The following is a 23,824-nucleotide window of genomic DNA, read 5'->3' as shown; positions in this document are numbered from 1 at the left end:
AATTTGGTCTCCCACTTCTCCTTCCCTCCACCTCTGAAATATATCCTCTTTGTCAATCTTTCCTTACTTATTCTCTCGTGCCCAAACCATTTCAACACACTCTCTTCTGCTCTCTCAACAACACTCTTATAATTTCCAAACATTTCTCTTACCCTTTTATTACTTAATCAAACCACCTCACACCACATATTGTCCTTAAACATTTCATTTCCAACACATCCACCCTCCTCCGCACAACCCCATCTATAGCCCATGCCTCACAACCATATAACATCGTTGGAACCACTTCCATAAAACATGCCCATTTTTGCTCTCCGAGATAATGTTCTCCCCTTCCACACATTCTTCGATGCTCCCGGAACCTTCACTCCCTCCCCTACCCTGATGTCTAAAACACTTCACTTCCTCCAGTTTTTCTCTATTCAAACTTACCTCCTAATTAACTTGTCCCTCAACCCTACTGAACCTTGCTCTTATTCACATTTACTTTCAACTTTCTTCTTTCACACACTTTAGCAAACTCAGTCACCAACTTCTGCAGTTTCTCACCCAAATCAGCCACCAGTGCTGTATCATCAGCGAACAACAACTGACTCACTTTCCAAGCCCTCTCATCCGTAATTGACTGCATACTTGCCCCTCTCTCCAAAACTCCTGCTTTCACCTCCCTAACAACCCCATCCAGAAACAAATTAAACAACCATGGAGACATCATGCACCCCTGCCGCAAACCAACATTCACTGGGAACCAATCACTTTCCTCTCTTCCTACTCGTATGAATACCTTACATCCTTGGTAAAAATGTTTCACAGCTTCTAACAACTTACCTCCCACACAATATACTCTTAAAACCTTCCACAAAGCATCTTTATTCACCCTATCATATGCCTTCTCCAGATCCATAAATGCTACACACATCTCTTTAGTCTCCCTAAAATTTAGATACTCTCTCACCCCAACTCTCATTTGACCTCTTTTTCAACCCTTGCACGTTCCTTTTGACCACCTGTTGTTTTCTTCTATATAGTCCCGGCCATTTGAACTTTTTCCTTGTATCATTAAAATGCCTCTCATTTCTTTTTTATTAGCAACTTTACTTCTTCATCCCTTCGCTCACTACCCTTTGTAACCTACCCACCTCCTACCTTTCTCTTGCCACATGCATCTTTTGCACATGCCATCACTGCTTCTCTAAATACATCACATTCCTCCCCACTCCCCTTACGTCATTTGCTCTCAGCTTTTGCCATTCTGCACTCAATCTCTCCTGGTACTTCCTCTCACAAATCTCTTCTTTATGCTCCCTTCCTCTCACCACTCTCTCTCTATAACATTCTCTTTTCTTTTCTGAAAACCTCTAAAAATCTTCACCTTTGCCTCCAGAAGATAGTGATCAGACATCCCTCTAGCTGCTCCTCTCAGCACATTAACATCCAGAAGTCTCTTTTATATGCTTATCAATTAACACAAAACCTATTAATGCCCTTTGACCATCTACTCACATACATATACCTATGTATATCTTTTTTAACCAGATTTTCTCAATCTCCAGTCTTTTTTCAGCACACAAATCCACAAGCTCTTCACCATTTCCATTCACAACACTGAATACCCCATGTACACCAATTATATCCTCAACTGCCACATTTACTCACCTTTGCATTCAAATCACCCATCACCAATACCCGGTGTCGTGCACCTAAGCTACTAACACACTCACTCAGCTGCTCCCAAAACACTTGCCTCATGATCTTTCTTCTCATGACCAGGTGCATAAGCACCAGTACATAATCACCCATCTCTTTCCATCTACTTTTAGTTTTACCCACACCAAGATAGAATTTGCTTTTTTACATTCTATCACACACTCCTACAGCGCCTGTTTCCGAAGTAGAGCTATTCCTTCCTTAGCTTTTGTCCTCTCACCAAACCTTGACTTTACTCCCCTGACAATTTGTACTCACCTTAATCTTGTGCCACAGTAGCCCATGTGAAGGAGGTACCTCCTCATCTTCTAGAAGCCATTTATAATGGCAAAAGTCTTCACTCTGTTATAGTAAATACAATAATCAATTTAAGATAATGGTATCATGATTATGGCATAATGTGGCAAACTAAACCACCACGTTAAGCGACAATATCAATAGCGAATAGTGTATTCATAAATTGTTACATCAGCTACTACATGACGAGACCTTTTAACTCCTGAGAAGAATATAATAAATGCTAAGGTGCTACGGCACCACAGATAACAGTTGTCCCCACAGGACAATGTAATGAGACCAATCCAATCCAATGTTCACCTTCCTAAATTTAACCTAAGGTTGGCGGTGTTAAGGTTAAGTTAGAGGGAACATTGGAGGAAAGGTATATTCAATACTGAAAACACTTTTTTTGGTTCAGTATTGCTTTGGTATTATTCACCCCACTGAAATCAGTAGTCAGATAACATACACAACTGTAAAACTGTTCTCTAGTTACCAATATGAGACGTTGATATCTATAGTAGTCTATTGTACTAAATATCTCTTCGCAAAGAATCGCCTCAGCGTACTGTTCCACTACGAAAAGCCAGTCCAACGTGGGCTTGGTTACTAGTAACTATTATTGTCAGGTCCTTTAAACTATAAGATTAATCATCGTTAGGCCGTTAACATCTTCAGTCATTTATCATCAAGACTGGTCTAACGTTGTCATTTACACTAGACTCCTATTGAAATTTGCGAAGGTGATCTTTTCCTGAAATAATAGTCCATCCCAAGTGAGTTGCAATATCCTTGAACTAGACATGTTTTTCCAGTGTATGTGAGTGAAACGTGGATGCCATGTGTTGTATGGAACAGCAGACGACGGTCAGCTGACGAAGTCCGCCATGACGGACGTGACGTCACCATTGACTACTGCCAACTCTACACCTTCATTATGGTCTCTTCGTTGAACATAACGATAGACCTTTATTAATGTGTCTGTTTAAACGTTAAGATACTTTTATGATACTGTATTGTATTTTTACACAACAGAGAACCTGAATGTAGTGGAAAGAACATTATGTATAAACATAGAACATATGGCATTTAGTAACATTACAGACACGTATTTTCCGGTGTGCTTGGACGAGTAGGATAAATCTTATAATCTACAGGACTTTATTACTGTTAAAGGAAGGTAAGTTGTCGATAGGTATCACCCATAAGTCTTTTTGCAACTAAAGTAGTAAGGAGAGACCCAGTTGTCTCATATATGTTGACAAAGCCTGATTTAACTAAAGGGACACACTAGTGTCGCTAACCTGTCAAGCTGCTGCTTAACTTGAACTCGTCCAGTAGGTTAGCCCAGATTCTATTCAAATGAATTCTTGTTTTGTTAATGTTTTAATGAGTGTAATTTTTATCGTAGATTCTTTTCAATCATTGTAACAGCTCTGATTAATTTGAGATAAATAAAAGTTTTCTTATCACCTCAGATAGTAAGACATGGTGATTGTTTACATTTATTACGCCACTTTATTTGTTGATTTTCTGTGAATTCTGCGAAAAAAATTGGCATTCTAGGATTAGGTAAATATGTAATGTAATGGTATCATCAAAATCTTTAATATATTTGACATGGACTTTCTTGTCCTTGATGATATGCCTTGTACCATGTTGAGTGAAATGAAATTGGAGGAGCCTGACAGGGATCATTATTCTGACTTGGTGGTTCCCATAAAACGTTTACCCTAGTCGGAAATGATGACACTGAACATACATCAATCAGCCTTAGAAATGATGACACTGAACATGCATCACTCTCAGCCTTGGAAATGATGACACTGAACATACATCAATCTCAGCCTTGGAAATGATGACACTGAACATACATCAATCTTAGCCTTGGAAATGTTGACACTGAACATACATGAAGCTCAGCCTTGGAAATGATGACACTGAACATGCATCACTCTCAGCCTTGGAAATGATGACACTGAACATACATCAATCTCAGCCTTGGAAATGATGACACTGAACATACATCAATCTTAGCCTTGGAAATGTTGACACTGAACATACATCAAGCTCAGCCTTGGAAATGATGACACTGAACATTCATCACTCTCAGCCTTGGAAATGATGACACTGAACATGCATCACTCTCAGCCTTGGAAATGATGACACTGAACATACATCAATCAGCCTTAGAAATGATGACACTGAACATACATCAATCTTAGCCTTGGAAATGATGACACTGAACATACATCAATCAGCCTTAGAAATGATGACACTGAACATGCATCACTCTCAGCCTTGGAAATGATGGCACTGAATATGCATCACTCATCCTTGAAAATGATGATGCTGAATGTGCATCAATCTCAGCCTTAGAAATGATGACACTGAACATACATCAATCTCAGCATTGGAAATGATGACACTGAACATGCATCACTCTCAGCCTTGGAAATGATGACACTGAACATGCATCACTCAGCCTTGGAAATGATGACACTGAACATGATCAATCTCAGCCTTGGAAATTGTGACGCTGGACAGGCATCAATCTCAGCCTTGGAAATGATGACACTGAACATGCATCACTCAGCCTTGGAAATTATGGTGCTGGACATGCATCAATCTCAGCCTTGGAAATGATGACACTGAACATGCATCAATCTCAGCCTTGGAAATGATGACACTTAACATGCATCACTCAGGCTTGGAAATGATGACACTGAACATGCATCACTCTCAGCCTTGGAAATGATGACACTGAACATGCATCAGTCTCATCTTGGAATTGATGACACTGAACATGCATCAATCTTATCCTTGGAAATTATGACATTGAACATTCATCTCTCTCAGCTGTGGAAATGATGACGCTAAACATCCATCACTCAGCCTTGGAGATAATGACATTGAACATACATCTCTCACCCTTTTTGACTCACTATTTGCCTCCTCTGATGGATATGAGTGTTGAAGAAAATCATTGCATAATTTTTTTGTGGGTAGCATTTTCCAAGAAAGGAAATCATGGTGGAATTTTAAGTATAGGACACTTTCAAGTCTCTAGTATCAAAGCCAAAATATGCTTTATCCTGGAATTGCCTCTGCTAAGTGACACGTCAGAGGTTTGGTTAGTTGTCTTGTTATGGGTTGGTTTTCCATTGGGTTATGTTTGTTAGGTTAGCAGATTACGTACCAGTTTAGCCATTCAGTGAAACTGGTTCTGGATATTGAATGATTGTGTTTTACAGTACTAGCTTAGTGCTCAGGGAAAAAAAAAAACCAGAGTTGCAAACCATGATTTGGAGCTTTTATGTTATATTTAGTGATATAAAGGTGATAGTTGAAGCTTATTGATACAGTGGTGAAATTGATGAGAACTGCTATTGACGTTTGTGTGAATAAATTGTACATTTCCTTTTCCATAGCCAGAGGTTGAACCATTATGTGTCATTCATTTTTTTTCATTCATTTCAAGCTAAAAGTTTGTTTTCTAAATTGTTTTTTACATTTTTCATATGTATATATATGTATGTGTGTGTGTGTGTGTGTATGTGCGTATGTGTGTGTATGTGTGTGTGTTTGTATATGTATATATATATGTATATTATCCCTGGGGATGGGGTGAAAGAATACTTCCCACGTATTCCTCGCGTGTCGTAGAAAGCGACTAGAGGGGACGGGAGCGGGGGGCCGGAAATCCTCCCCTCCTTGTATTAACTTTCTAAAATGGGAAACAGAAGAAGGAGTCACGCGGGGAGTGATCATCCTCCTCGAAGGCTCAGAGTGGGGTGCCTAAATGTGTGTGGATGTAACCAAGATGTGAAAAAAGGAGAGATAGGTAGTATGTTTGAGGAAAGGAACCTGGATGTTTTGGCTCTGAGTGAAACGAAGCTCAAGGGTAAAGGGGAAGAGTGGTTTGGAAATGTCTGGGGAGTGAAGTCAGGGGTTAGTGAGAGGACAAGAGCAAGGGAAGGAGTAGCAATACTCCTGAAACAGGAGTTGTGGGAGTATGTGATAGAATGTAAGAAAGTAAATTCTCGATTAATATGGGTAAAATTGAAAGTTGATGGAGAGAGGTGGGTGATTATTGGTGCATATGCACCTGGGCATGAGAAGAAAGATCATGAGAGGCAAGTGTTTTGGGAGCAGCTGAATGAGTGTGTTAGCGGTTTTGATGCACGAGACCGGGTTATAGTGATGGGTGATTTGAATGCAAAGGTGAGTAATGTGGCAGTTGAGGGAATAATTGGTATGCATGGGGTGTTCAGTGTTGTAAATGGAAATGGTGAAGAGCTTGTAGATTTATGTGCTGAAAAAGGACTGATGATTGGGAATACCTGGTTTAAAAAGCGAGATATACATAAGTATACTTATGTAAGTAGGAGAGATGGCCAGAGAGCGTTATTGGATTATGTGTTAATTGACAGGCGTGCGAAAGAGAGACTTTTGGATGTTAATGTGCTGAGAGGTGCAACTGGAGGGATGTCTGATCATTATCTTGTGGAGGCTAAGGTGAAGATTAGTATGGGTTTTCAGAAAAGAGGAGTAAATGTTGGGGTGAAGAAGGTGGTGAGAGTAAGTGAGCTTGGGAAGACCTGTGTGGGGAAGTACCAGGAGAGACTGTGTACAGAATGGAAAAAGGTGAGAACAATGGAAGTAAGGGGAGTGGGGGAGGAATGGGATGTATTTAGGGAATCAGTGATGGATTGCGCAAAAGATGCTTGTGGCATGAGAAGAGTGGGAGGTGGGCTGTTTAGAAAGGGTAGTGAGTGGTGGGATGAAGAAGTAAGAGTATTAGTGAAAGAGAAGAGAGAGGCATTTGGACGATTTTTGCAGGGAAAAAATGCAATTGAGTGGGAGAAGTATAAAAGAAAGAGACAGGAGGTCAAGAGAAAGGTGCAAGAGGTGAAAAAAAGGGCAAATGAGAGTTGGGGTGAGAGATTATCAGTAAATTTTAGGGAGAATAAAAAGATGTTCTGGAAGGAGGTAAATAGGGTGCGTAAGACAAGGGAGCAAATGGGAACTTCAGTGAAGGGCGTAAATGGGGAGGTGATAACAAGTAGTGGTGATGTGAGAAGGAGATGGAATGAGTATTTTGAAGGTTTGTTGAATGTGTCTGATGACAGAGTGGCAGATATAGGGTGTTTTGGTCGAGGTGGTGTGCAAAGTGAGAGGGTTAGGGAAAATGATTTGGTAAACAGAGAAGAGGTAGTAAAAGCTTTGCGGAAGATGAAAGCCGGCAAGGCAGCAGGTTTGGATGGTATTGCAGTGGAATTTATTAAAAAAGGGGGTGACTGTATTGTTGACTGGTTGGTAAGGTTATTTAATGTATGTATGACTCATGGTGAGGTGCCTGAGGATTGGCGGAATGCGTGCATAGTGCCATTGTACAAAGGCAAAGGGGATAAGAGTGAGTGCTCAAATTACAGAGGTATAAGTTTGTGCTCAAATTACAGAGGTATAAGTTTGTTGAGTATTCCTGGTAAATTATATGGGAGGGTATTGATTGAGAGGGTGAAGGCATGTACAGAGCATCAGATTGGGGAAGAGCAGTGCGGTTTCAGAAGTGGTAGAGGATGTGTGGATCAGGTGTTTGCTTTGAAGAATGTATGTGAGAAATACTTAGAAAAGCAAATGGATTTGTATGTAGCATTTATGGATCTGGAGAAGGCATATGATAGAGTTGATAGAGATGCTCTGTGGAAGGTATTAAGAATATATGGTGTGGGAGGCAAGTTGTTAGAAGCAGTGAAAAGTTTTTATCGAGGATGTAAGGCATGTGTACGTGTAGGAAGAGAGGAAAGTGATTGGTTCTCAGTGAATGTAGGTTTGCGGCAGGGGTGTGTGATGTCTCCATGGTTGTTTAATTTGTTTATGGATGGGGTTGTTAGGGAGGTAAATGCAAGAGTCCTGGAAAGAGGGGCAAGTATGAAGTCTGTTGGGGATGAGAGAGCTTGGGAAGTGAGTCAGTTGTTGTTCGCTGATGATACAGCGCTGGTGGCTGATTCATGTGAGAAACTGCAGAAGCTGGTGACTGAGTTTGGTAAAGTGTGTGGAAGAAGAAAGTTAAGAGTAAATGTGAATAAGAGCAAGGTTATTAGGTACAGTAGGGTTGAGGGTCAAGTCAATTGGGAGGTGAGTTTGAATGGAGAAAAACTGGAGGAAGTGAAGTGTTTTAGATATCTGGGAGTGGATCTGTCAGCGGATGGAACCATGGAAGCGGAAGTGGATCATAGGGTGGGGGAGGGGGCGAAAATTTTGGGAGCCTTGAAAAATGTGTGGAAGTCGAGAACATTATCTCGGAAAGCAAAAATGGGTATGTTTGAAGGAATAGTGGTTCCAACAATGTTGTATGGTTGCGAGGCGTGGGCTATGGATAGAGTTGTGCGCAGGAGGATGGATGTGCTGGAAATGAGATGTTTGAGGACAATGTGTGGTGTGAGGTGGTTTGATCGAGTAAGTAACGTAAGGGTAAGAGAGATGTGTGGAAATAAAAAGAGCGTGGTTGAGAGAGCAGAAGAGGGTGTTTTGAAATGGTTTGGGCACATGGAGAGAATGAGTGAGGAAAGATTGACCAAGAGGATATATGTGTCGGAGGTGGAGGGAACGAGGAGAAGAGGGAGACCAAATTGGAGGTGGAAAGATGGAGTGAAAAAGATTTTGTGTGATCGGGGCCTGAACATGCAGGAGGGTGAAAGGAGGGCAAGGAATAGAGTGAATTGGAGCGATGTGGTATACAGGGGTTGACGTGCTGTCAGTGGATTGAATCAAGGCATGTGAAGCGTCTGGGGTAAACCATGGAAAGCTGTGTAGGTATGTATATTTGCGTGTGTGGACGTGTGTATGTGCGTGTGTGTGTGGGGGGGGGTTGGGCCATTTTTTTCGTCTGTTTCCTTGCGCTACCTCGCAAACGCGGGAGACAGCGACAAAGTATAAAAAAAAAAAAAAAAAAAGGTGATAGTTATGTATTTTAGGGAAGAATGTGTGGTTAAGTAATGTGATATTCATTGATTTATTAGTAGAAAATTAACAGAAGCTATAAAAACATCAACAAATCTTCTGTATTAGTGTATTATAGAAGAAACAAATCGACATGATGAATTGTTGTCAAGCGGGGGATGCAACATGTAGTCAGTAGTAATTGGGTAGTGTCACAAGTGGCTTCTTACTCTATCTGATTTTTATATTCTCCAACAAGATACACAGTCATGGGTGTGACTTACATTTCATATAGAAAATTTGATATTAGGATAGATCTTGGGTAAAAGTCTAGAATAGAGATGCCACTTTTATATGTTTGATATCTTAGTTTTTCTCTGATGGAATCTTTACTGCTATTGTAAGGATTTTACTTCAATACCCAATCTTTTGATATGCATAAACTCATTAGTGGTAGGATCCTGAGGGAAAGGGAAACTATGGAGTTAGAAAATGACATAATGCTGAAGACTGATGAAATCTAATAATGTGCACTTTTGTTGATTTAAAACAGGACTTGTGAAGAGGTTTTTGTTATTACATATATTCATGGTAAAGTGTACAGTGCTTCTCTTACCTCTCCCATTTATGAAGTCTGTTGGGGATGAGAGAGCTTGGGAAGTGAGTCAGTTGTTGTTCGCTGATGATACAGTGCTGGTGGCTGATTCATGTGAGAAACTGCAGAAGCTGGTGACTGAGTTTGGTAAAGTGCATGAAAGAAGAAAGTTAAGAGTAAATGTGAATAAGAGCAAGGTTATTAGGTACAGTAGGGTTGAGGGTCAAGTCAATTGGGAGGTGAGTTTGAATGGAGAAAAACTGGAGGAAGTAAAGTGTTTTAGATATCTGGGAGTGGATCTGGCAGCGGATGGAACCATGGAAGCAGAAGTGAATCATAGGGTGGGGGAGGGGGCGAAAATCCTGGGAGCCTTGAAGAATGTGTGGAAGTTGAGAACATTATCTCCGAAAGCAAAAATGGGTATGTTTGAAGGAATAGTGGTTCCAACAATGTTGTATGGTTGCAAGGCGTGGGCTATGGATAGAGTAGTGCGCAGGAGGGTGGATGTGCTGGAAATGAGATGTTTGAGGACAATATGTGGTGTGAGGTGGTTTGATCAAGTAAGTAATGTAAGGGTAAGAGAGATGTGTGGAAATAAAACTACCTCACACCACATATTGTCCTCAAACATCTCATTTCCAGCACATCCACCCTACTGCGCACAACTCTATCCATAGCCCACGCCTCGCAACCATACAACATTGTTGGAACCACTATTCCTTCAAACATACCCATTTTTGCTTTCGGAGATAATGTTCTCAACTTCCACACATTCTTCAAGGCTCCCAGGATTTTCGCCCCCTCCCCCACCCTATGATTCACTTCTGCTTCCATGGTTCCATCCGCTGCCAGATCCACTCCCAGATATCTAAAACACTTTACTTCCTCCAGTTTTTCTCCATTCAAACTTACCTCCCAATTGACTTGACCCTCAACCCTACTGTACCTAATAACCTTGCTCTTATTCATATTTACTCTTAACTTTCTTCTTTCACACACTTTACCAAACTCAGTCACCAGCTTCTGCAGTTTCTCACATGAATCAGCCACAAGTGCTGTATCATCAGTGAACAACAACTGACTCACTTCCCAAGCTCTCTCATCCACAACAGACTGCATACTTGCCCCTCTTTCCAAAACTCTTGCATTCACCTCCCTAACAACCCCATCCATAAACAAACTAAACAACCATGGAGACATCACACACCCCTGCCGCAAACCAACATTCACTGAGAACCAATCACTTTCCTCTCTTCCTACACGTACACATGCCTTACATCCTTGATAAAAACTTTTCACTGCTTCTAACAACTTGCCTCCCTCACCATATATTCTTAATACCTTCCACAGAGCATCTCTATCAGCTCTATCATATGCCTTCTCCAGATCCATAAATGCTACATACAAATCCATTTGCTTTTTTAAGTATTTCTCACATACATTCTTCAAAGCAAACACCTGATCCACGCATACTCTGCCACTTCGGAAACCACACTGCTCTTCCCCAATCTGATGTTCTGTACATGCCTTCACCCTCTCAATCAATATCCTCCCATATAATTTACCAGGAATACTCAACAAACTTATACCTCTGTAATTTGAGCACTCAATCTTATCCCCTATGCCTTTATACAATGGCACATCTTTTTATTTTCCCTAAAATTTAATGTTACTATCTCACCCCAACTCTCATTTGCCCTCTTTCTCACGTCTTGCACCTTTCTCTTGTCCTCCTGCCTCTTCTTTTTATACATCTCCCAGTCATTTGCACTATTTCCCTGAAAAAATCGTCCAAATGCATCTCTCTTGTCTTTCAGTAATAATCTTACTTCTTCATCCCACCAAATGCATCTCTCTTCTCTTTCAGTAATAATCTTACTTCTTCATCCCACCACTCACTCCTCCTCACAACCTTATCTATAGCCCACGCCTCGCAACCATATAACATTTTTCAAAGCAAACACCTGATCCACACATCCTCTACCACTTCTGATGTTCTGTACATGCATTCACCCTCAAAATCATTACCCTCCCATATAATTTCCCAGTATACTCAACAAACTTATACCTCTGTAATTTGAACACTCAGCTTTATCCCCTTTGCCTTTGTACAGTGGCACTATGCATGCATTCCACCAATTCTCAGGCACTTCACCATGAGCCATACATACATTGAATATCCTCACATTCAACAAACCTTCAAAATATTCACTCCATCTCCTTCTCACATCACCGCTACTTGTTATTACCTCCCCATTAGCTCCCTTCACCGATGTTCCCATTTGTTCTCTTGTTTTACGCACTTTATTTTCCTCCTTCCAAAACATCTTTTTATTTTCCCTAAAATTTAATGTTACTATCTCACCCCAACTCTCATTTGCCCTCTTTCTCATGTCTTGCACCTTTCTCTTGTCCTCCTGCCTCTTCTTTTTATACATCTCCCAGTCATTTGCACTATTTCCCTGAAAAAATCATCCAAATGCATCTCTCTTCTCTTTCAGTAATAATCTTACTTCTTCATCCCACCATATGCATCTCTCTTCTCTCAGTAATAATTTTACTTCTTCATCCCACCATATGCATCTCTCTTCTCTTTCAGTAATAATCTTACTTCTTCATCCCACCACTCACTCCTCCTCACAACCTTATCTATAGCCCATGCCTCACAACCATATAACATTTTTCAAAGCAAACACCTGATCCACACATCCTCTACCACTTCTGAGACCACACTGCTCTTCCCCAATCTGATGTTCTGTACATGGATTCACCCTCAAAATCATTACCCTCCCATATAATTTCCCAGGATACTCAACAAACTTATACCTCTGTAATTTGAACACTCACCTTTATCCCCTTTGCCTTTGTACAGTGGCACTATGCATGCATTCCACCAATTCTCAGGCACTTCACTTTGAGCCATACATACATTAAATATCCTCACATTCATCAAACCTTCAAAATACTTCATCTCCTTCTCACATCACCGCTACTTGTTATTACCTCCCCATTAGCTCCCTTTACCGATGTTCCCATTTGTTCCCTTGTTTTACGCACTTTATTTACCTCCTTCCAAAACATCTTTTTATTTTCCCTAAAATTTAATGTTACTATCTCACCCCAACTCTCATTTGCCCTCTTTCTCATGTCTTGCACCTTTCTCTTGTCCTCCTGCCTCTTCTTTTTATACATCTCCCAGTCATTTGCACTATTTCCCTGAAAAAATCGTCCAAATGCATCTCTTTTCTCTTTCAGTAATAATCTTACTTCTTCATCCTACCACTCGCTACCCTTTCTAATGTGCCCACCTCCCACACTTCTCATGCCACAAGCATCTTTTGTACAAGCCATTACTGCTTCCCTAAATACATCCCATTCCAACCCCCACTCCCCTTACATCCTTTGCTCTCACCTTTTTCCATTCTGCACTCAGTCCCTCCTGGTACTTCCTCACACAAGTCTCCTTCCCAAGCTTGCTTACTCTCACCACTCTGTTCACCCCAACATTCTTTCTTTTCTGAAAACCTCTACAAATCTTCACCTTCACCTCCACAAGATAATGATCAGACATCCCTCCAGTTGCACCTCTCAGCGCATTAACATCCAAAAGTCTCTCTTTCACACGTCTATCAATTTACACGTAATCCAATAACGCTCTCTTGCCATCTCTCCTTTTTACATACGTATATTTATGTGTATCTCTCTCTTTGAACTAGGTATTCCCAGTCACCAGTCCTTTTTCAGCACACAGATCTACAAGCTCTTCACCATTTCCATTTGCATCATTGAACACCCCATGTACACCAGTTATTCTCTCCAACTGCCACATGACTCACCTTTGTATTCAAATCACTCATCACTATAACCCGGTCTCGTGCATCAGAACTGCTAACACACTCACTCAGCTGCTCCCAAATCACTTGCCTCTCATGATCTTTCTCCTCATGCCCTGGTGCATAGGCCCCAGTAATCACCTAGCTCTCTCCATCCACTTTCAGTTTTGCCCATATCAATCTAGGGTTAACTTTTTTACGCTTTATCACATACACCCACAACTCCTGTTTCAGGAGTTGTGCTACTCCTGCTTTTGGTTTTGTCCTCTCACCAACCCCTGACTTTACTCCCAAAACATTCCCAAACCACTCTTCCCCTTTACGCTTGAGCTTTGTTTCACTCAGAGCCAAAACATGCAGGTTCCTTTCCTCAAACATACTACCTATCTCTCCTTTTTTCACATCTTGATTTCATCCATACACATTTACACCCAAATCTGTGTGTATATGAGTGGTTGGGCCACTTCGTGTTTCCTGGCGCTACCTCGCTGACACGAGAAATAGCGATTAAGTACGATAAATATGATAAGTATATAGTAGTGTGTGTTTGAAGAGTGAAAGGAGAAAGTGAAAGTAGATGTAAATAAAGGAAGGTTATTAGGTACAGCAGGGTTAAGGGACAGGTTAATTGGGGTGTGACTTTAAATGCAGAAAAATTGGAAGAAGTGAAGGGTTTTAGATTTATCTGAGTGGACACGACAGCAAATGGAACCATGGAAGCAGAAGAGAGTCATAGGATGGAGGAGGAGGTGAAGTTCTGGGAGCAATGAAGAATGTGTTGAAAGAGAGTGTTATCTGGGAGGGCAAAAATGGGTATGTTTGAAGGAACACCATTCCCAGCAACATTATATGGATGTGAGGCATGGGGTATAGATGAGACTGTTTGGAGGAAGATGGATGTGTTGGAAATGAAATGTTGAGGACAACATGTGGTTTGAGATAGTTAAATCAGGTAAGTAATGAGACTCTAAGAGAAATGTATGATAATGAAAACAGTTTTTGAATGAGCAGATGAGGATTAGCTGAAGTGGTTTGGACATATGGAGAGAATGAGTAAGGAAAGTTTGGGAAAGATATATATGTCAGATTTGGAGGGAACAGAGAGAATGGGCAGACCACTTAGAGATGGAAGGATGGAGTGAAAGAGATTTTGAACGATCAGGCCCTGAACATGCAGGAGGGTGAAAGGCATGCACAGGATATTGTGAATTTAAGCAATGTCTTATAATGGACTTGATGTGCAGTCAGTGGACTGAACCAAGCATGTGAAGTATCTGGGATAAACCATGAAAATGTCTCTTGGGCCTGTTTGTGGATAGGGAGCTTTGATTTTGTTGTATTGCCCATGACAGCTTTTGTATGGAATTGAGTAAATGTGACCTTTCTTCGTCTGTTCTAGGTGCTTCATTGCTAATGTGGGAAGCAGCAATCAAGTGTGAAGAAAATGTATATAGGTATACAGATGTTTCCGACTTATGACCTATGCAACTTACAACCATCAGGTACATACGACCAAAAAATGTAAATTGAAAAATAAACATAAATGTGAAAATTATGCTTGGTCTTATGTCCGCTAGTACTAATAGTTGTGTGCGTATGATAGTGAATATCAGACAATCCAGTCATTGTGTACCTCACAGCGTCTCAGTTTCTTGCTCTCTTATCATTTAGTAAGCATGTGTTATACAAGTGAATTTAATGAATTTTCGAGCTGGATTAAACCATTTTTGTATTAAGCCTCAACGATGATGAGTAAGAGGAGAAACCCATCACATGTTGATAGATCTGGCAAGAAGCTGAAGAAGATACTCAGTTTGGAATTGAAAAGGAAGGTAATCAGCCAATATGAGGGCGGAAGAAAAGTGAACGTGATTGCACTTAATCTGCATTTGTTTCATTCAATAGTCCCCACAATTTTGAAGGACAAAGAAAAAATATATGAAGCAGTGTAAAGTTTGGTAAGTATGAAGTCTAAGGTAATGACATTGCAGTGACAAGGGTCCATCCATGAAATGGAAAAGTTGTTGATGCTGTGGATGAGGATTACATTGAGAACTTCACAGCAAGTCATGGTTGGTTCAATAGATTTAAAAAAAGATATAGCTTGCACAGCGTTCGAATCACAGATAAAGTAGCAAGTGCTGATGAAGGAGCTGCCGAAAAGTTCATTGAAAGTGTGGATGAATCAATCTGTGAACTAAAGAATCTTAGATAAGAAGAAACTACAAAATCATATGATAAAGCTGGTTGATAAAAGACAAGATTGTCATTATAGAAATTGAGTAGGGTAATAGAATGCTCTATAGATATATGAATTGTACGTGCCATTCTGATGAATGTCCATTTCAATACTACCATTTGGTCAGAACGGTAGTTAGGTGTATGTCGGGGAGCATCTGTATGTATATAGGTCGACTTTAATTTTTCAAGTGAATTATAGAACTGAACACTGGAATCTCATTATTTTAAGTATATGGAGTAATTGCATTGCATAAAAAATTGATTTATGATAAGTATGGTTTTGTTTAGTATATGAATTGTATTCTGTGCTGTTTCAGAATGATGCAGGACGTTCTTGAAGCTAGTGACCCCATATCACAACCAGGACTAATACAGAGGCTTAGCACAAGCATTGGCAGAGTTAGTATGGTTTTTGTGTGTGTATTTATTTTTTATTACCATGTTAGTATGCTTTTATTTACATATTTGAAATTTTGAGGAATTATTCCTTACTCTTTATACATTATTTCTTATTTTTTACTTTTCTTGTCCATGTCAAAAGTCAGATGTACTAGCAGTGTTTCCATCCTCCACAGTTGATTTGAAACAGTTTCCCTTATTAGTGTAAGAGTATTTTATGCCAACAGGTCTCTTCATGTAGGTAGAATAGTGAGTGCTTCACGCCAACCTTGCCATTCTTGTTGAATCTTATTGTAGGTACTCATAGGTTGGCAGTCAGTTTCTTATGCCTCCATACGGTGTAGTGTAGCTATACTCATTTCATTAAATTTAGTCTAACATAAATGGAGTTATTGGTCACATTTAGAATAATTACAGTACCATCCCTCATCCTTTTTTTTCCATTAAAGTGTGCAGATCCAGGAGTGGTTCTCTTGAGTTTTGCCTTTTTTCATTGCATCATCTTCAGAATATTATACTGACCCTTATGGAGTTGAATTTACATGTTCTTCCCTCACTGTTCTTACTTAGCACCCTTGTGCCCTGACTTAATTATAACATTAACCCCTCCCTTTTGTGGGTTTAGATGAGATTTTCTATGAAAGAGCTATATTTTTCTTCAGATTTTTCCAGTATCCAATTCTTTTATTTCATGTGAAACCAACTACATTCTGTTTAAGACTGGTTGCTCCTTCACATGAAACCAGAAAAAATAAGAAATATTTTAGCAATATCAAGTATTACATTTTAGTTTTCAAAAGGTTTCAATGCAATCAATTCTTGTATTTGCCAGCATAAAACTGTTTCTTGTACATTAGCATATTACTGGGAAGATGTGCTGAAGATGAAGCAAGATAAAGTTCAGTAATTTCAAGAGAATCAGTCTGTCCTGGTTGTCTATGTTTTTTGATGCTTAACATTTGGTGAAGTAAGGCATTTACATCATATGTTTTAAGTTAATGAAAGTATTTTCCTTACTTTCAGTAATTTAAGAATATTTTTATGGTACACATGAATTTATGTATATGACTGTGTATATATATATGTGTGTGTGTGTATATATTTATTTATTTATTTATTTTGCTTTGTCGCTGTCTCCCGCGCCTGCGAGGTAGCCCAAGGAAACAGACGAAAGAAATGGCCCAACCCACCCCCACACACATGCACACACACACACACACGTCCACACACGTAAACATACAAACCCACACATCCCACCGTACACACATATTTACACACACAGACACACACATATACACACATGCACACAATTCACACTGTCTGCCCTTACTCACCCCCATCGCCACCCCGCCACACACGGAATAACATCCCCCTCCCCGCTCATGTGCGCAAGGCAGCGCCAGGAAAAGACAACAAAGGCCCCATTCGCTCACACTCAGTCTCCAGCTGTCATGCAATAATGCCCGAAACTAGAGCTCCCTTTCCACATCCAGGCCCCACAGAACTTTCCATGGTTTACCCCAGACGCTTCACGTGCCCTGATTCAATCCATTGACAGCACGATGACCTCGGTATACCACATCGATCCAATTCACTCTATTCCTTGCCCGCCTTTCACCCTCCTGCATGTTCAGGCCCCGATCACTCAAAATCTTTTTCACTCCATCTTTCCACCTCCAATTTGGTCTCCCACTTCTCCTCATTCCCTCCACCTCCGACACATATATCCTCTTGGTCAATCTTTCCTCACTCATTCTCTCCATGTGCCCAAACCATTTCAAAAGGCCCTCTTCTGCTCTCTCAACCACGCTCTCTTTATTTCCACACATCTCTCTTACCCTTACATTACTTACTCGATCAAACCACCTCACACCACATATTGTCCTCAAACGTCTCATTTCCAGCACATCCACCCTCCTGCGCACAACTCTATCCATAGCCCACGCCTCGCAACCATACAACATTGTTGGAACCACTATTCCTTCAAACATAGCCATTTTTGCTTTCGGAGATAATGTTCTCGACTTCCACACATTCTTCAAGGCTCCCAGGATTTTCGCCCCCTCCCCCACCCTATGATTTACTTCTGCTTCCATGGTTCCATCCGCTGCCAGATCCACTCCCAGATATCTAAAACACTTTACTTCCTCCAGTTTTTCTCCACTCAAACTTACCTCCCAATTGACTTGACCCTCAACCCTACTGTACCTAATAACCTTGCTCTTATTCACATTTACTCTTAACTTTCTTCTTTCACACACTTTACCAAACTCAGTCACCAGCTTCTGCAGTTTCTTACATGAATCAGCCACCACCGCTGTATCATCAGCGAACAACAACTGACTCACTTCCCAAGCTCTCTCATCCCCAACAGACTGCATACTTGCCCCTCTTCCCAAAACTCTTGCATTCACCTCCCTAACAACCCCATCCATAAACAAATTAAACAACCAAGGAGACATCACACACCCCTGCCGCAAACCTACATTCACTGAGAACCAATTACTTTCCTCTCTTCCTACACGTACACATGCCTTACATCCTCGATAAAAACTTTTCACTGCTTCTAACAGCTTGCCTCCCACACCATATATTCTTAATACCTTCCACAGAGCATCTCTATCAACTCTATCATATGCCTTCTCCAGATCCATAAATGCTGGATACAAATCCATTTGCTTTTCTAAGTATTTCTCACATACATTCTTCAAAGCAAACACCTGATCCACACATCCTCTACCACTTCTGAAACCACACTGCTCTTCCCCAATCTGATGCTCTGTACATGCCTTCACCCTCTCAATCAATACCCTCCCATATAATTTCCCAGGAATACTCGACAAACTTATACCTCTGGAATTTGAGCACTCTTATCCCCTTTGCCTTTGTACAATGGCACTATGCAAGCATTCTGCCAATCCTCAGGCACCTCACCATGCATCATACATACATTAAATAACCTTACCAACCAGTCAACAATACAGTCACCCCAGTTTTTAATAAATTCCACTGCAATACCATCCAAACCTGCTGCCTTGCCGGCTTTTATCTTCCACAGAGCTTTTACTACCTCTTCTCTGTTTACCAAATCATTTTCCCTAACCCTCTCACTTTGCACACCACCTCGACCAAAACACCCTATATCTGCCACTCTATCATCAAACACATTCAACAAACCTTCAAAATACTCACTCCATCTCCTTCTCACATCACCACTACTTGTTATCACCTCCCCATTAGCCCCCTTCACTGAAGTTCCCATTTGCTCCCTTGTCTTATGCACTTTATTTACCTCCTTCCAGAACATCTTTTTATTCTCCCTAAGATTTAATGATACTCTCTCACCCCAACTCTCATTTGCCCTCTTTTTCACCTCTTGCACCTTTCTCTTGACCTTCTGTCTCTTTCTTTTATACATCTCCCACTCATTTGCATTTTTTCCCTGCAAAAATTGTCCAAATGCCTCTCTCTTCTCTTTCACTAATAATCTTACTTCTTCATCCCACCACTCACTACCCTTTCTAATCAACCCACCTCCCACGCTTCTCATGCCAGAAGCATCTTTTGCGCAAGCCATCACTGCTTCCCTAAATACCTCCCATTTCTCCCCCACTCCCCTTACCTCCTTTGTTCTCACCTTTTTCCATTCTGTACTCAGTCTCTCCTGGTACCTCCTCACACAAGTCTCCTTCCCAAGCTTTGGTCTGCTTGGGACCTGCAAATGGAGATACTCCAGGTGGATTGGATAAGTTCAGTTCTGGCCAAATGGACAATTCTTTGTAGAGGGGTTTGTACTCTCTGGTAAAAGATTCAGTTTTGATGAAGGGAGCTGTGAGACGGCGAACCTTTGGTGAGGAAGACATGGTGGAGCTTTTGGAGGTTAGAGCACCTTGTGTCTTCTGTGGTCTGTAATGACCATTCTCCTTTAAAACAGATAGCCACTTGAGAAGCTTAGCCAATGGCCACACTGGAACATTCCATAATCTTGCATTTTCGAGTAAGTCATTGGTGCCCTGACGCCGTACACAATCACGTTCTAATAAGACTTCAGCTCTTGTTCTTACATGTTTTTTGCCAGTATCTTCTCTAGGCGAGCGAATGTTCAGTGGTGAATCATGAGAGGTGGAGGGTACCGAGGAGAGAGGCTGATGTGGAGTAAGTGGGGAGGGCGTGGGTACACCAGTGGGTGATGGCTGCTGTTCACTGCTGGACCCACCTGTTGCATGCGTTCCACGGCTGCTTATTACATAGTTCACTTCCCGGCTAAAGAACTCCTCCACAACCCCTTCGAGGTTGTGTATATCTGCCGTTATGGTGGCAGTGTGTATATATATATATATATATATATATATATATATATATATATATATATATATATATATATATATTATCCCTGGGATAGGGGAGAAAGAATACCTCCCACACATTCCTCACGTGTCGTAGAAGGCAACTAGAGGGGACAGGAGCGGGGGGCCAGAAATCCACCCCTCCTTGTATTTTAACTTTCTAAAATGGGAAACAGAAGAAGGAGTCACGTGGGGAGTGCTCATCCTCCTCGAAGGCTCAGATTGGGGTGTCTAAATGTGTGGATGTAACCAAGATGTGAAAAAAGGAGAGATAGGTAGTATGTTTGAGGAAAGGAACCTGGATGTTTTGGCTCTGAGTGAAATGAAGCTCAAGGGTAAAGGGGAAGAGTGGTTTGGGAATGTCTTGGGAGTAAAGTCAGGGGTTAGTGAGAGGACAAGAGAAGGAGTAGCACTACTCCTGAAACAGGAGTTGTTGGAGTATGTGATATCGAGTGTAAGAAAGTAAATTCTAGATTAATATGGGTAAAACTGAAAGTTGATGGAGAGAGATGGGTGATTATTGGTGCATATGCACCTAGGCATGAGAAGAAAGATCATGAGAGGCAAGTGTTTTGGGAGCAGTTGAATGAGTGTGTTAGTGGTTTTGATGCACAAGTCCAGGTTATAGTGATGGGTGATTTGAATGCAAAGGTGAGTAATGTGGCAGTTGAGGGAATAATTGGTATACATGGGGTGTTCAGTGTTGTAAATGGAAATGGTGAAGAGCTTGTCGATTTATGTGCTGAAAAAGGACTGGTGATTGGGAATACCTGGTCTAAAAAGTGAGATATACATAAGTATACTTATGTAAGTAGGAGATATGGCCAGAGAGCGTTATTGGATTACATGTTAATTGATAGGCGCGCGAAAGAGAGACTTTTGGATGTTAATGTGCTGAGAGGTGCAACTGGAGGGATGTCTGATCATTATCTTGTGGAGGCGAAGGTGAAGATTTGTATGGGTTTTCAGAAAAGAAGAGAGAATGTTGGGGTGAAGAGGGTGCTGAAAGTAAGTGAGCTTGGGAAGGAGACTTGTGTGAGGAAGTACCAGGAGAGGCTGAGTACAGAATGGAAAAAGGTGAGAACAAAGGAGGTAAGGGGAGTGGGGGAGGAATGGGAGGTATTTAGGGAAGCAGTGATGGCTTGCGCAAAAGATGCTTGTGGCATGAGAAGCGTGGGAGGTAGGTTGGTTAGAAAGGGTAGTGAGTGGTGGGATGAAGAAATAAGATTATTAGTGAAAGACAAGAGAGAGGCATTTGGACGATTTTTGCAGGGAAGAAAGGCAAATGAGTGGGAGATGTATAAAAGAAAGAGGCAGGAGGTCAAGAGAAAGGTGGAAGAGGTGAAAAAGAGGGCAAATGAGAGTTGGGGTGAGAGAGTATCATTAAATTTTAGGGAGAATAAAAAGATGTTCTGGAAGGAGGTAAATAAAGTGCATAAGACAAGGGAGCAAATGGGAACTTCAGTGAAGGGGCTAATGGGGAGGTGATAACAAGCAGTGGTGATGTGAGAAGGAGATGGAGTGAGTATTTTGAAGGTTTGTTGAATGTTTTTGATGATAGAGTGGCAGATATAGGGGGTTTTGGTCGAGGTGGTGTGCAAAGTGAGAGGGTTAGGGAGAATGATTTGGTAAACAGAGAAGAGATACTAAAAGCTTTGCGGAAGATGAAAGCCGACAAGGCAGTAGGTTTGGATGGTATTGCAGTGGAATTTATTAAAAACTGGGGTGACTGTATTGTTGACTGGTTGGTAAGGTTATATAATGTATGTATGATTTATGGTGAGTTGCCTGAGGATTGGCGGAATGCTTGCATAGTGCCATTGTACAAAGGCAAAGGGGATAAAGGTGAGTGCTCAAATTACAGAGGTGTAAGTTTGTTGAGTATTCCTGGTAAATTATATGGGAGGGTATTGATTGAGAAGATGAAGGCATGTACAGAGCATCAGATTGGGGAAGAGCAGTGTGGTTTCAGAAGTGGTAGAGGATGTGTGGATCAGGTGTTTGCTTTGAAGAATGTATGTGAGAAATACTTAGAAAAGCAAATGGATTTGTATGTAGCATTTATGGATCTGGAGAATGCATATGATAGAGTTGATAGAGATCCTCTGTGGAAGGTACTAAGAATATATGGTGTGGGAGGCAAGTTGTTAGAAGCAGTGAAAAGTTTTTATCGAGGATGTAAGGCATGTGTACGTGTAGGAAGAGAGGAAAGTAATTGGTTCTCAGTGAATGTAGGTTTGTGATAGGGGTGTGTGATGTCTCCATGGTTGTTTAATTTGTTTATGGATGGGGTTGTTAGGGAGGTGAATGCAAGAGTTTTGGAAAGAAGGGCAAGTATGCAGTCTGTTGTGGATGAGAGAGCTTGGGAAGTGAGTCAGTTGTTGTTCGCTGATGATACAGCGCTGGTGGCTGATTCATGTGAGACACTGCAGAAGATGGTGACTGAGTTTGGTAAAGTGTGTGAAAGAAGAAAGTTAAGAGTAAATGTGAATAAGAGCAAGGTTATTAGGTACAGTAGGGTTGAGGGTCAAGTCAATTGGGAGGTAAGTTTGAATGGAGAAAAACTGGAGGAAGTAAAGTGTTTTAGATATATGGGAGTGGATCTGGCAGCGGATGGAACCATGGAAGCGGAAATGAATCATAGGTTAGGGGAGGGGGCAAAAATCCTGGGAGCCTTGAAGAATATGTGGAAGTCGAGAACATAATCTCGGAAAGCAAAAATGGGTATGTTTGAAGGAATAGTGGTTCCAACAATGTTGTATGGTTGCGAGGCATGGGCTATGGATAGAGTTGTGCACAGGAGGGTGGATGTGCTGGAAATGAGATGTTTGAGGACAATATGTGGTGTAAGGTGGTTTGATCGAGTAAGTAATGTAAGGGTAAGAGAGATGTTGGGAAATAAAGAGTGTGGTTGAGAGAGCAGAAGAGGGTGTTTTGAAATGGTTTGGTCACATGGAGAGAATGAGTGAGGAAAGATTGAGGAAGAGGATATATGTGTCGGAGGTAGAGGGAACGAGGAGAAGTGGGAGACCAAATTGGAGGTGGAAAGATGGAGTGAAAAAGATTTTGAGTGATCAGGGCCTGAACATGCAGGAGGGTGAAAGGCGGGCAAGGAATAGAGTGAATTGGATCGGTATGGTATACCAGGGTTGACGTGCTGTCAGTGGATTGAATCAGGGCATGTGAAGTGTCTGGGGCAAACCATGGAAAGTTCTATGGGGCCTGTATGAGGAAAGGGAGCTGTGGTTTTGGGCATTATTACATGACAGCTAGAGACTGAGTGTGAACGAATGGGGCCTTTGTTGTCTTTTCCTAGCACTACCTGGCACACATGAGCAGGGGGAGGGGGATGCTATTTCATGTATGGCGAGGTGGCAGTGGGAATGAATAAAGACAGTCTATGAATTATGTACATGTGTATATATGTATATGTCTGTGTGTGTATATTTGTGTGTACATTGAGATGTATAGGTATGTAT

The 23,824-nt window shown here is 41.2% G+C and overlaps 3 protein-coding genes across 11 annotated transcripts in view; 1 reads left to right on the top strand and 2 right to left on the bottom strand.

Moving 5' to 3' along the window:
* The window catches only part of LOC139763694 (tRNA pseudouridine synthase-like 1), a 122,000-nt gene extending 119,110 nt beyond the window's left edge, over positions 1-2,890 (bottom strand). For 2 of the 6 annotated variants that reach the window (XR_011716215.1, XR_011716216.1), the window contains exons 1-2: positions 2,483-2,856; positions 1,966-2,049 (exon numbers count right to left, since the gene is read on the bottom strand). Coding sequence is in view for 4 of the 6 variants with exons in the window: in XM_071690015.1 (XP_071546116.1) it covers positions 1,966-2,012 (47 nt within the window). In the remaining 2 variants the exon portion in view is untranslated. Of the gene's footprint in view, positions 1-1,965; positions 2,050-2,196; positions 2,411-2,482 lie in introns of those variants that run through there. The other 4 variants (XM_071690015.1, XM_071690013.1, XM_071690016.1 and 1 more) reach the window with 4 other exon arrangements.
* The window catches only part of LOC139763695 (protein RER1), an 83,293-nt gene continuing 62,346 nt past the window's right edge, over positions 2,878-23,824 (top strand). The window contains exons 1-3 of one of the 4 annotated variants that reach the window (XM_071690018.1): positions 2,878-3,166; positions 14,759-14,861; positions 15,918-15,999. In XM_071690018.1, coding sequence (XP_071546119.1) covers positions 14,842-14,861; positions 15,918-15,999 — 102 coding nt within the window. In that variant the 5' untranslated portion in view covers positions 2,878-3,166; positions 14,759-14,841. Of the gene's footprint in view, positions 3,167-3,274; positions 3,324-14,758; positions 14,862-15,876; positions 16,000-23,824 lie in introns of those variants that run through there. The other 3 variants (XM_071690019.1, XM_071690020.1, XM_071690017.1) reach the window with 3 other exon arrangements.
* Positions 18,785-21,924, bottom strand: LOC139763731 (protein DBF4 homolog B-like). Its single transcript, XM_071690051.1, has one exon. It carries the CDS (start codon positions 20,424-20,426, stop codon positions 19,587-19,589), a length of 840 nt encoding a protein of 279 aa, XP_071546152.1. The 5' UTR covers positions 20,427-21,924; the 3' UTR covers positions 18,785-19,586.

The sequence above is a fragment of the Panulirus ornatus genome, chromosome 47 (genome assembly GCF_036320965.1).
Source record: "Panulirus ornatus isolate Po-2019 chromosome 47, ASM3632096v1, whole genome shotgun sequence".
Lineage (NCBI taxonomy): Eukaryota > Metazoa > Arthropoda > Malacostraca > Decapoda > Palinuridae > Panulirus > Panulirus ornatus.
Note: the sequence above shows the minus strand (reverse complement) of the source record. Positions and strands in the feature narration are given on the sequence as shown.

Excerpts from the sequence above, each read along its gene's own strand:
- LOC139763731 (XM_071690051.1), bottom strand. The coding sequence starts at position 20,426 with ATGTGTGGGAGGTATTCTTTCTCCCCTATCCCAGGGATAATATATATA.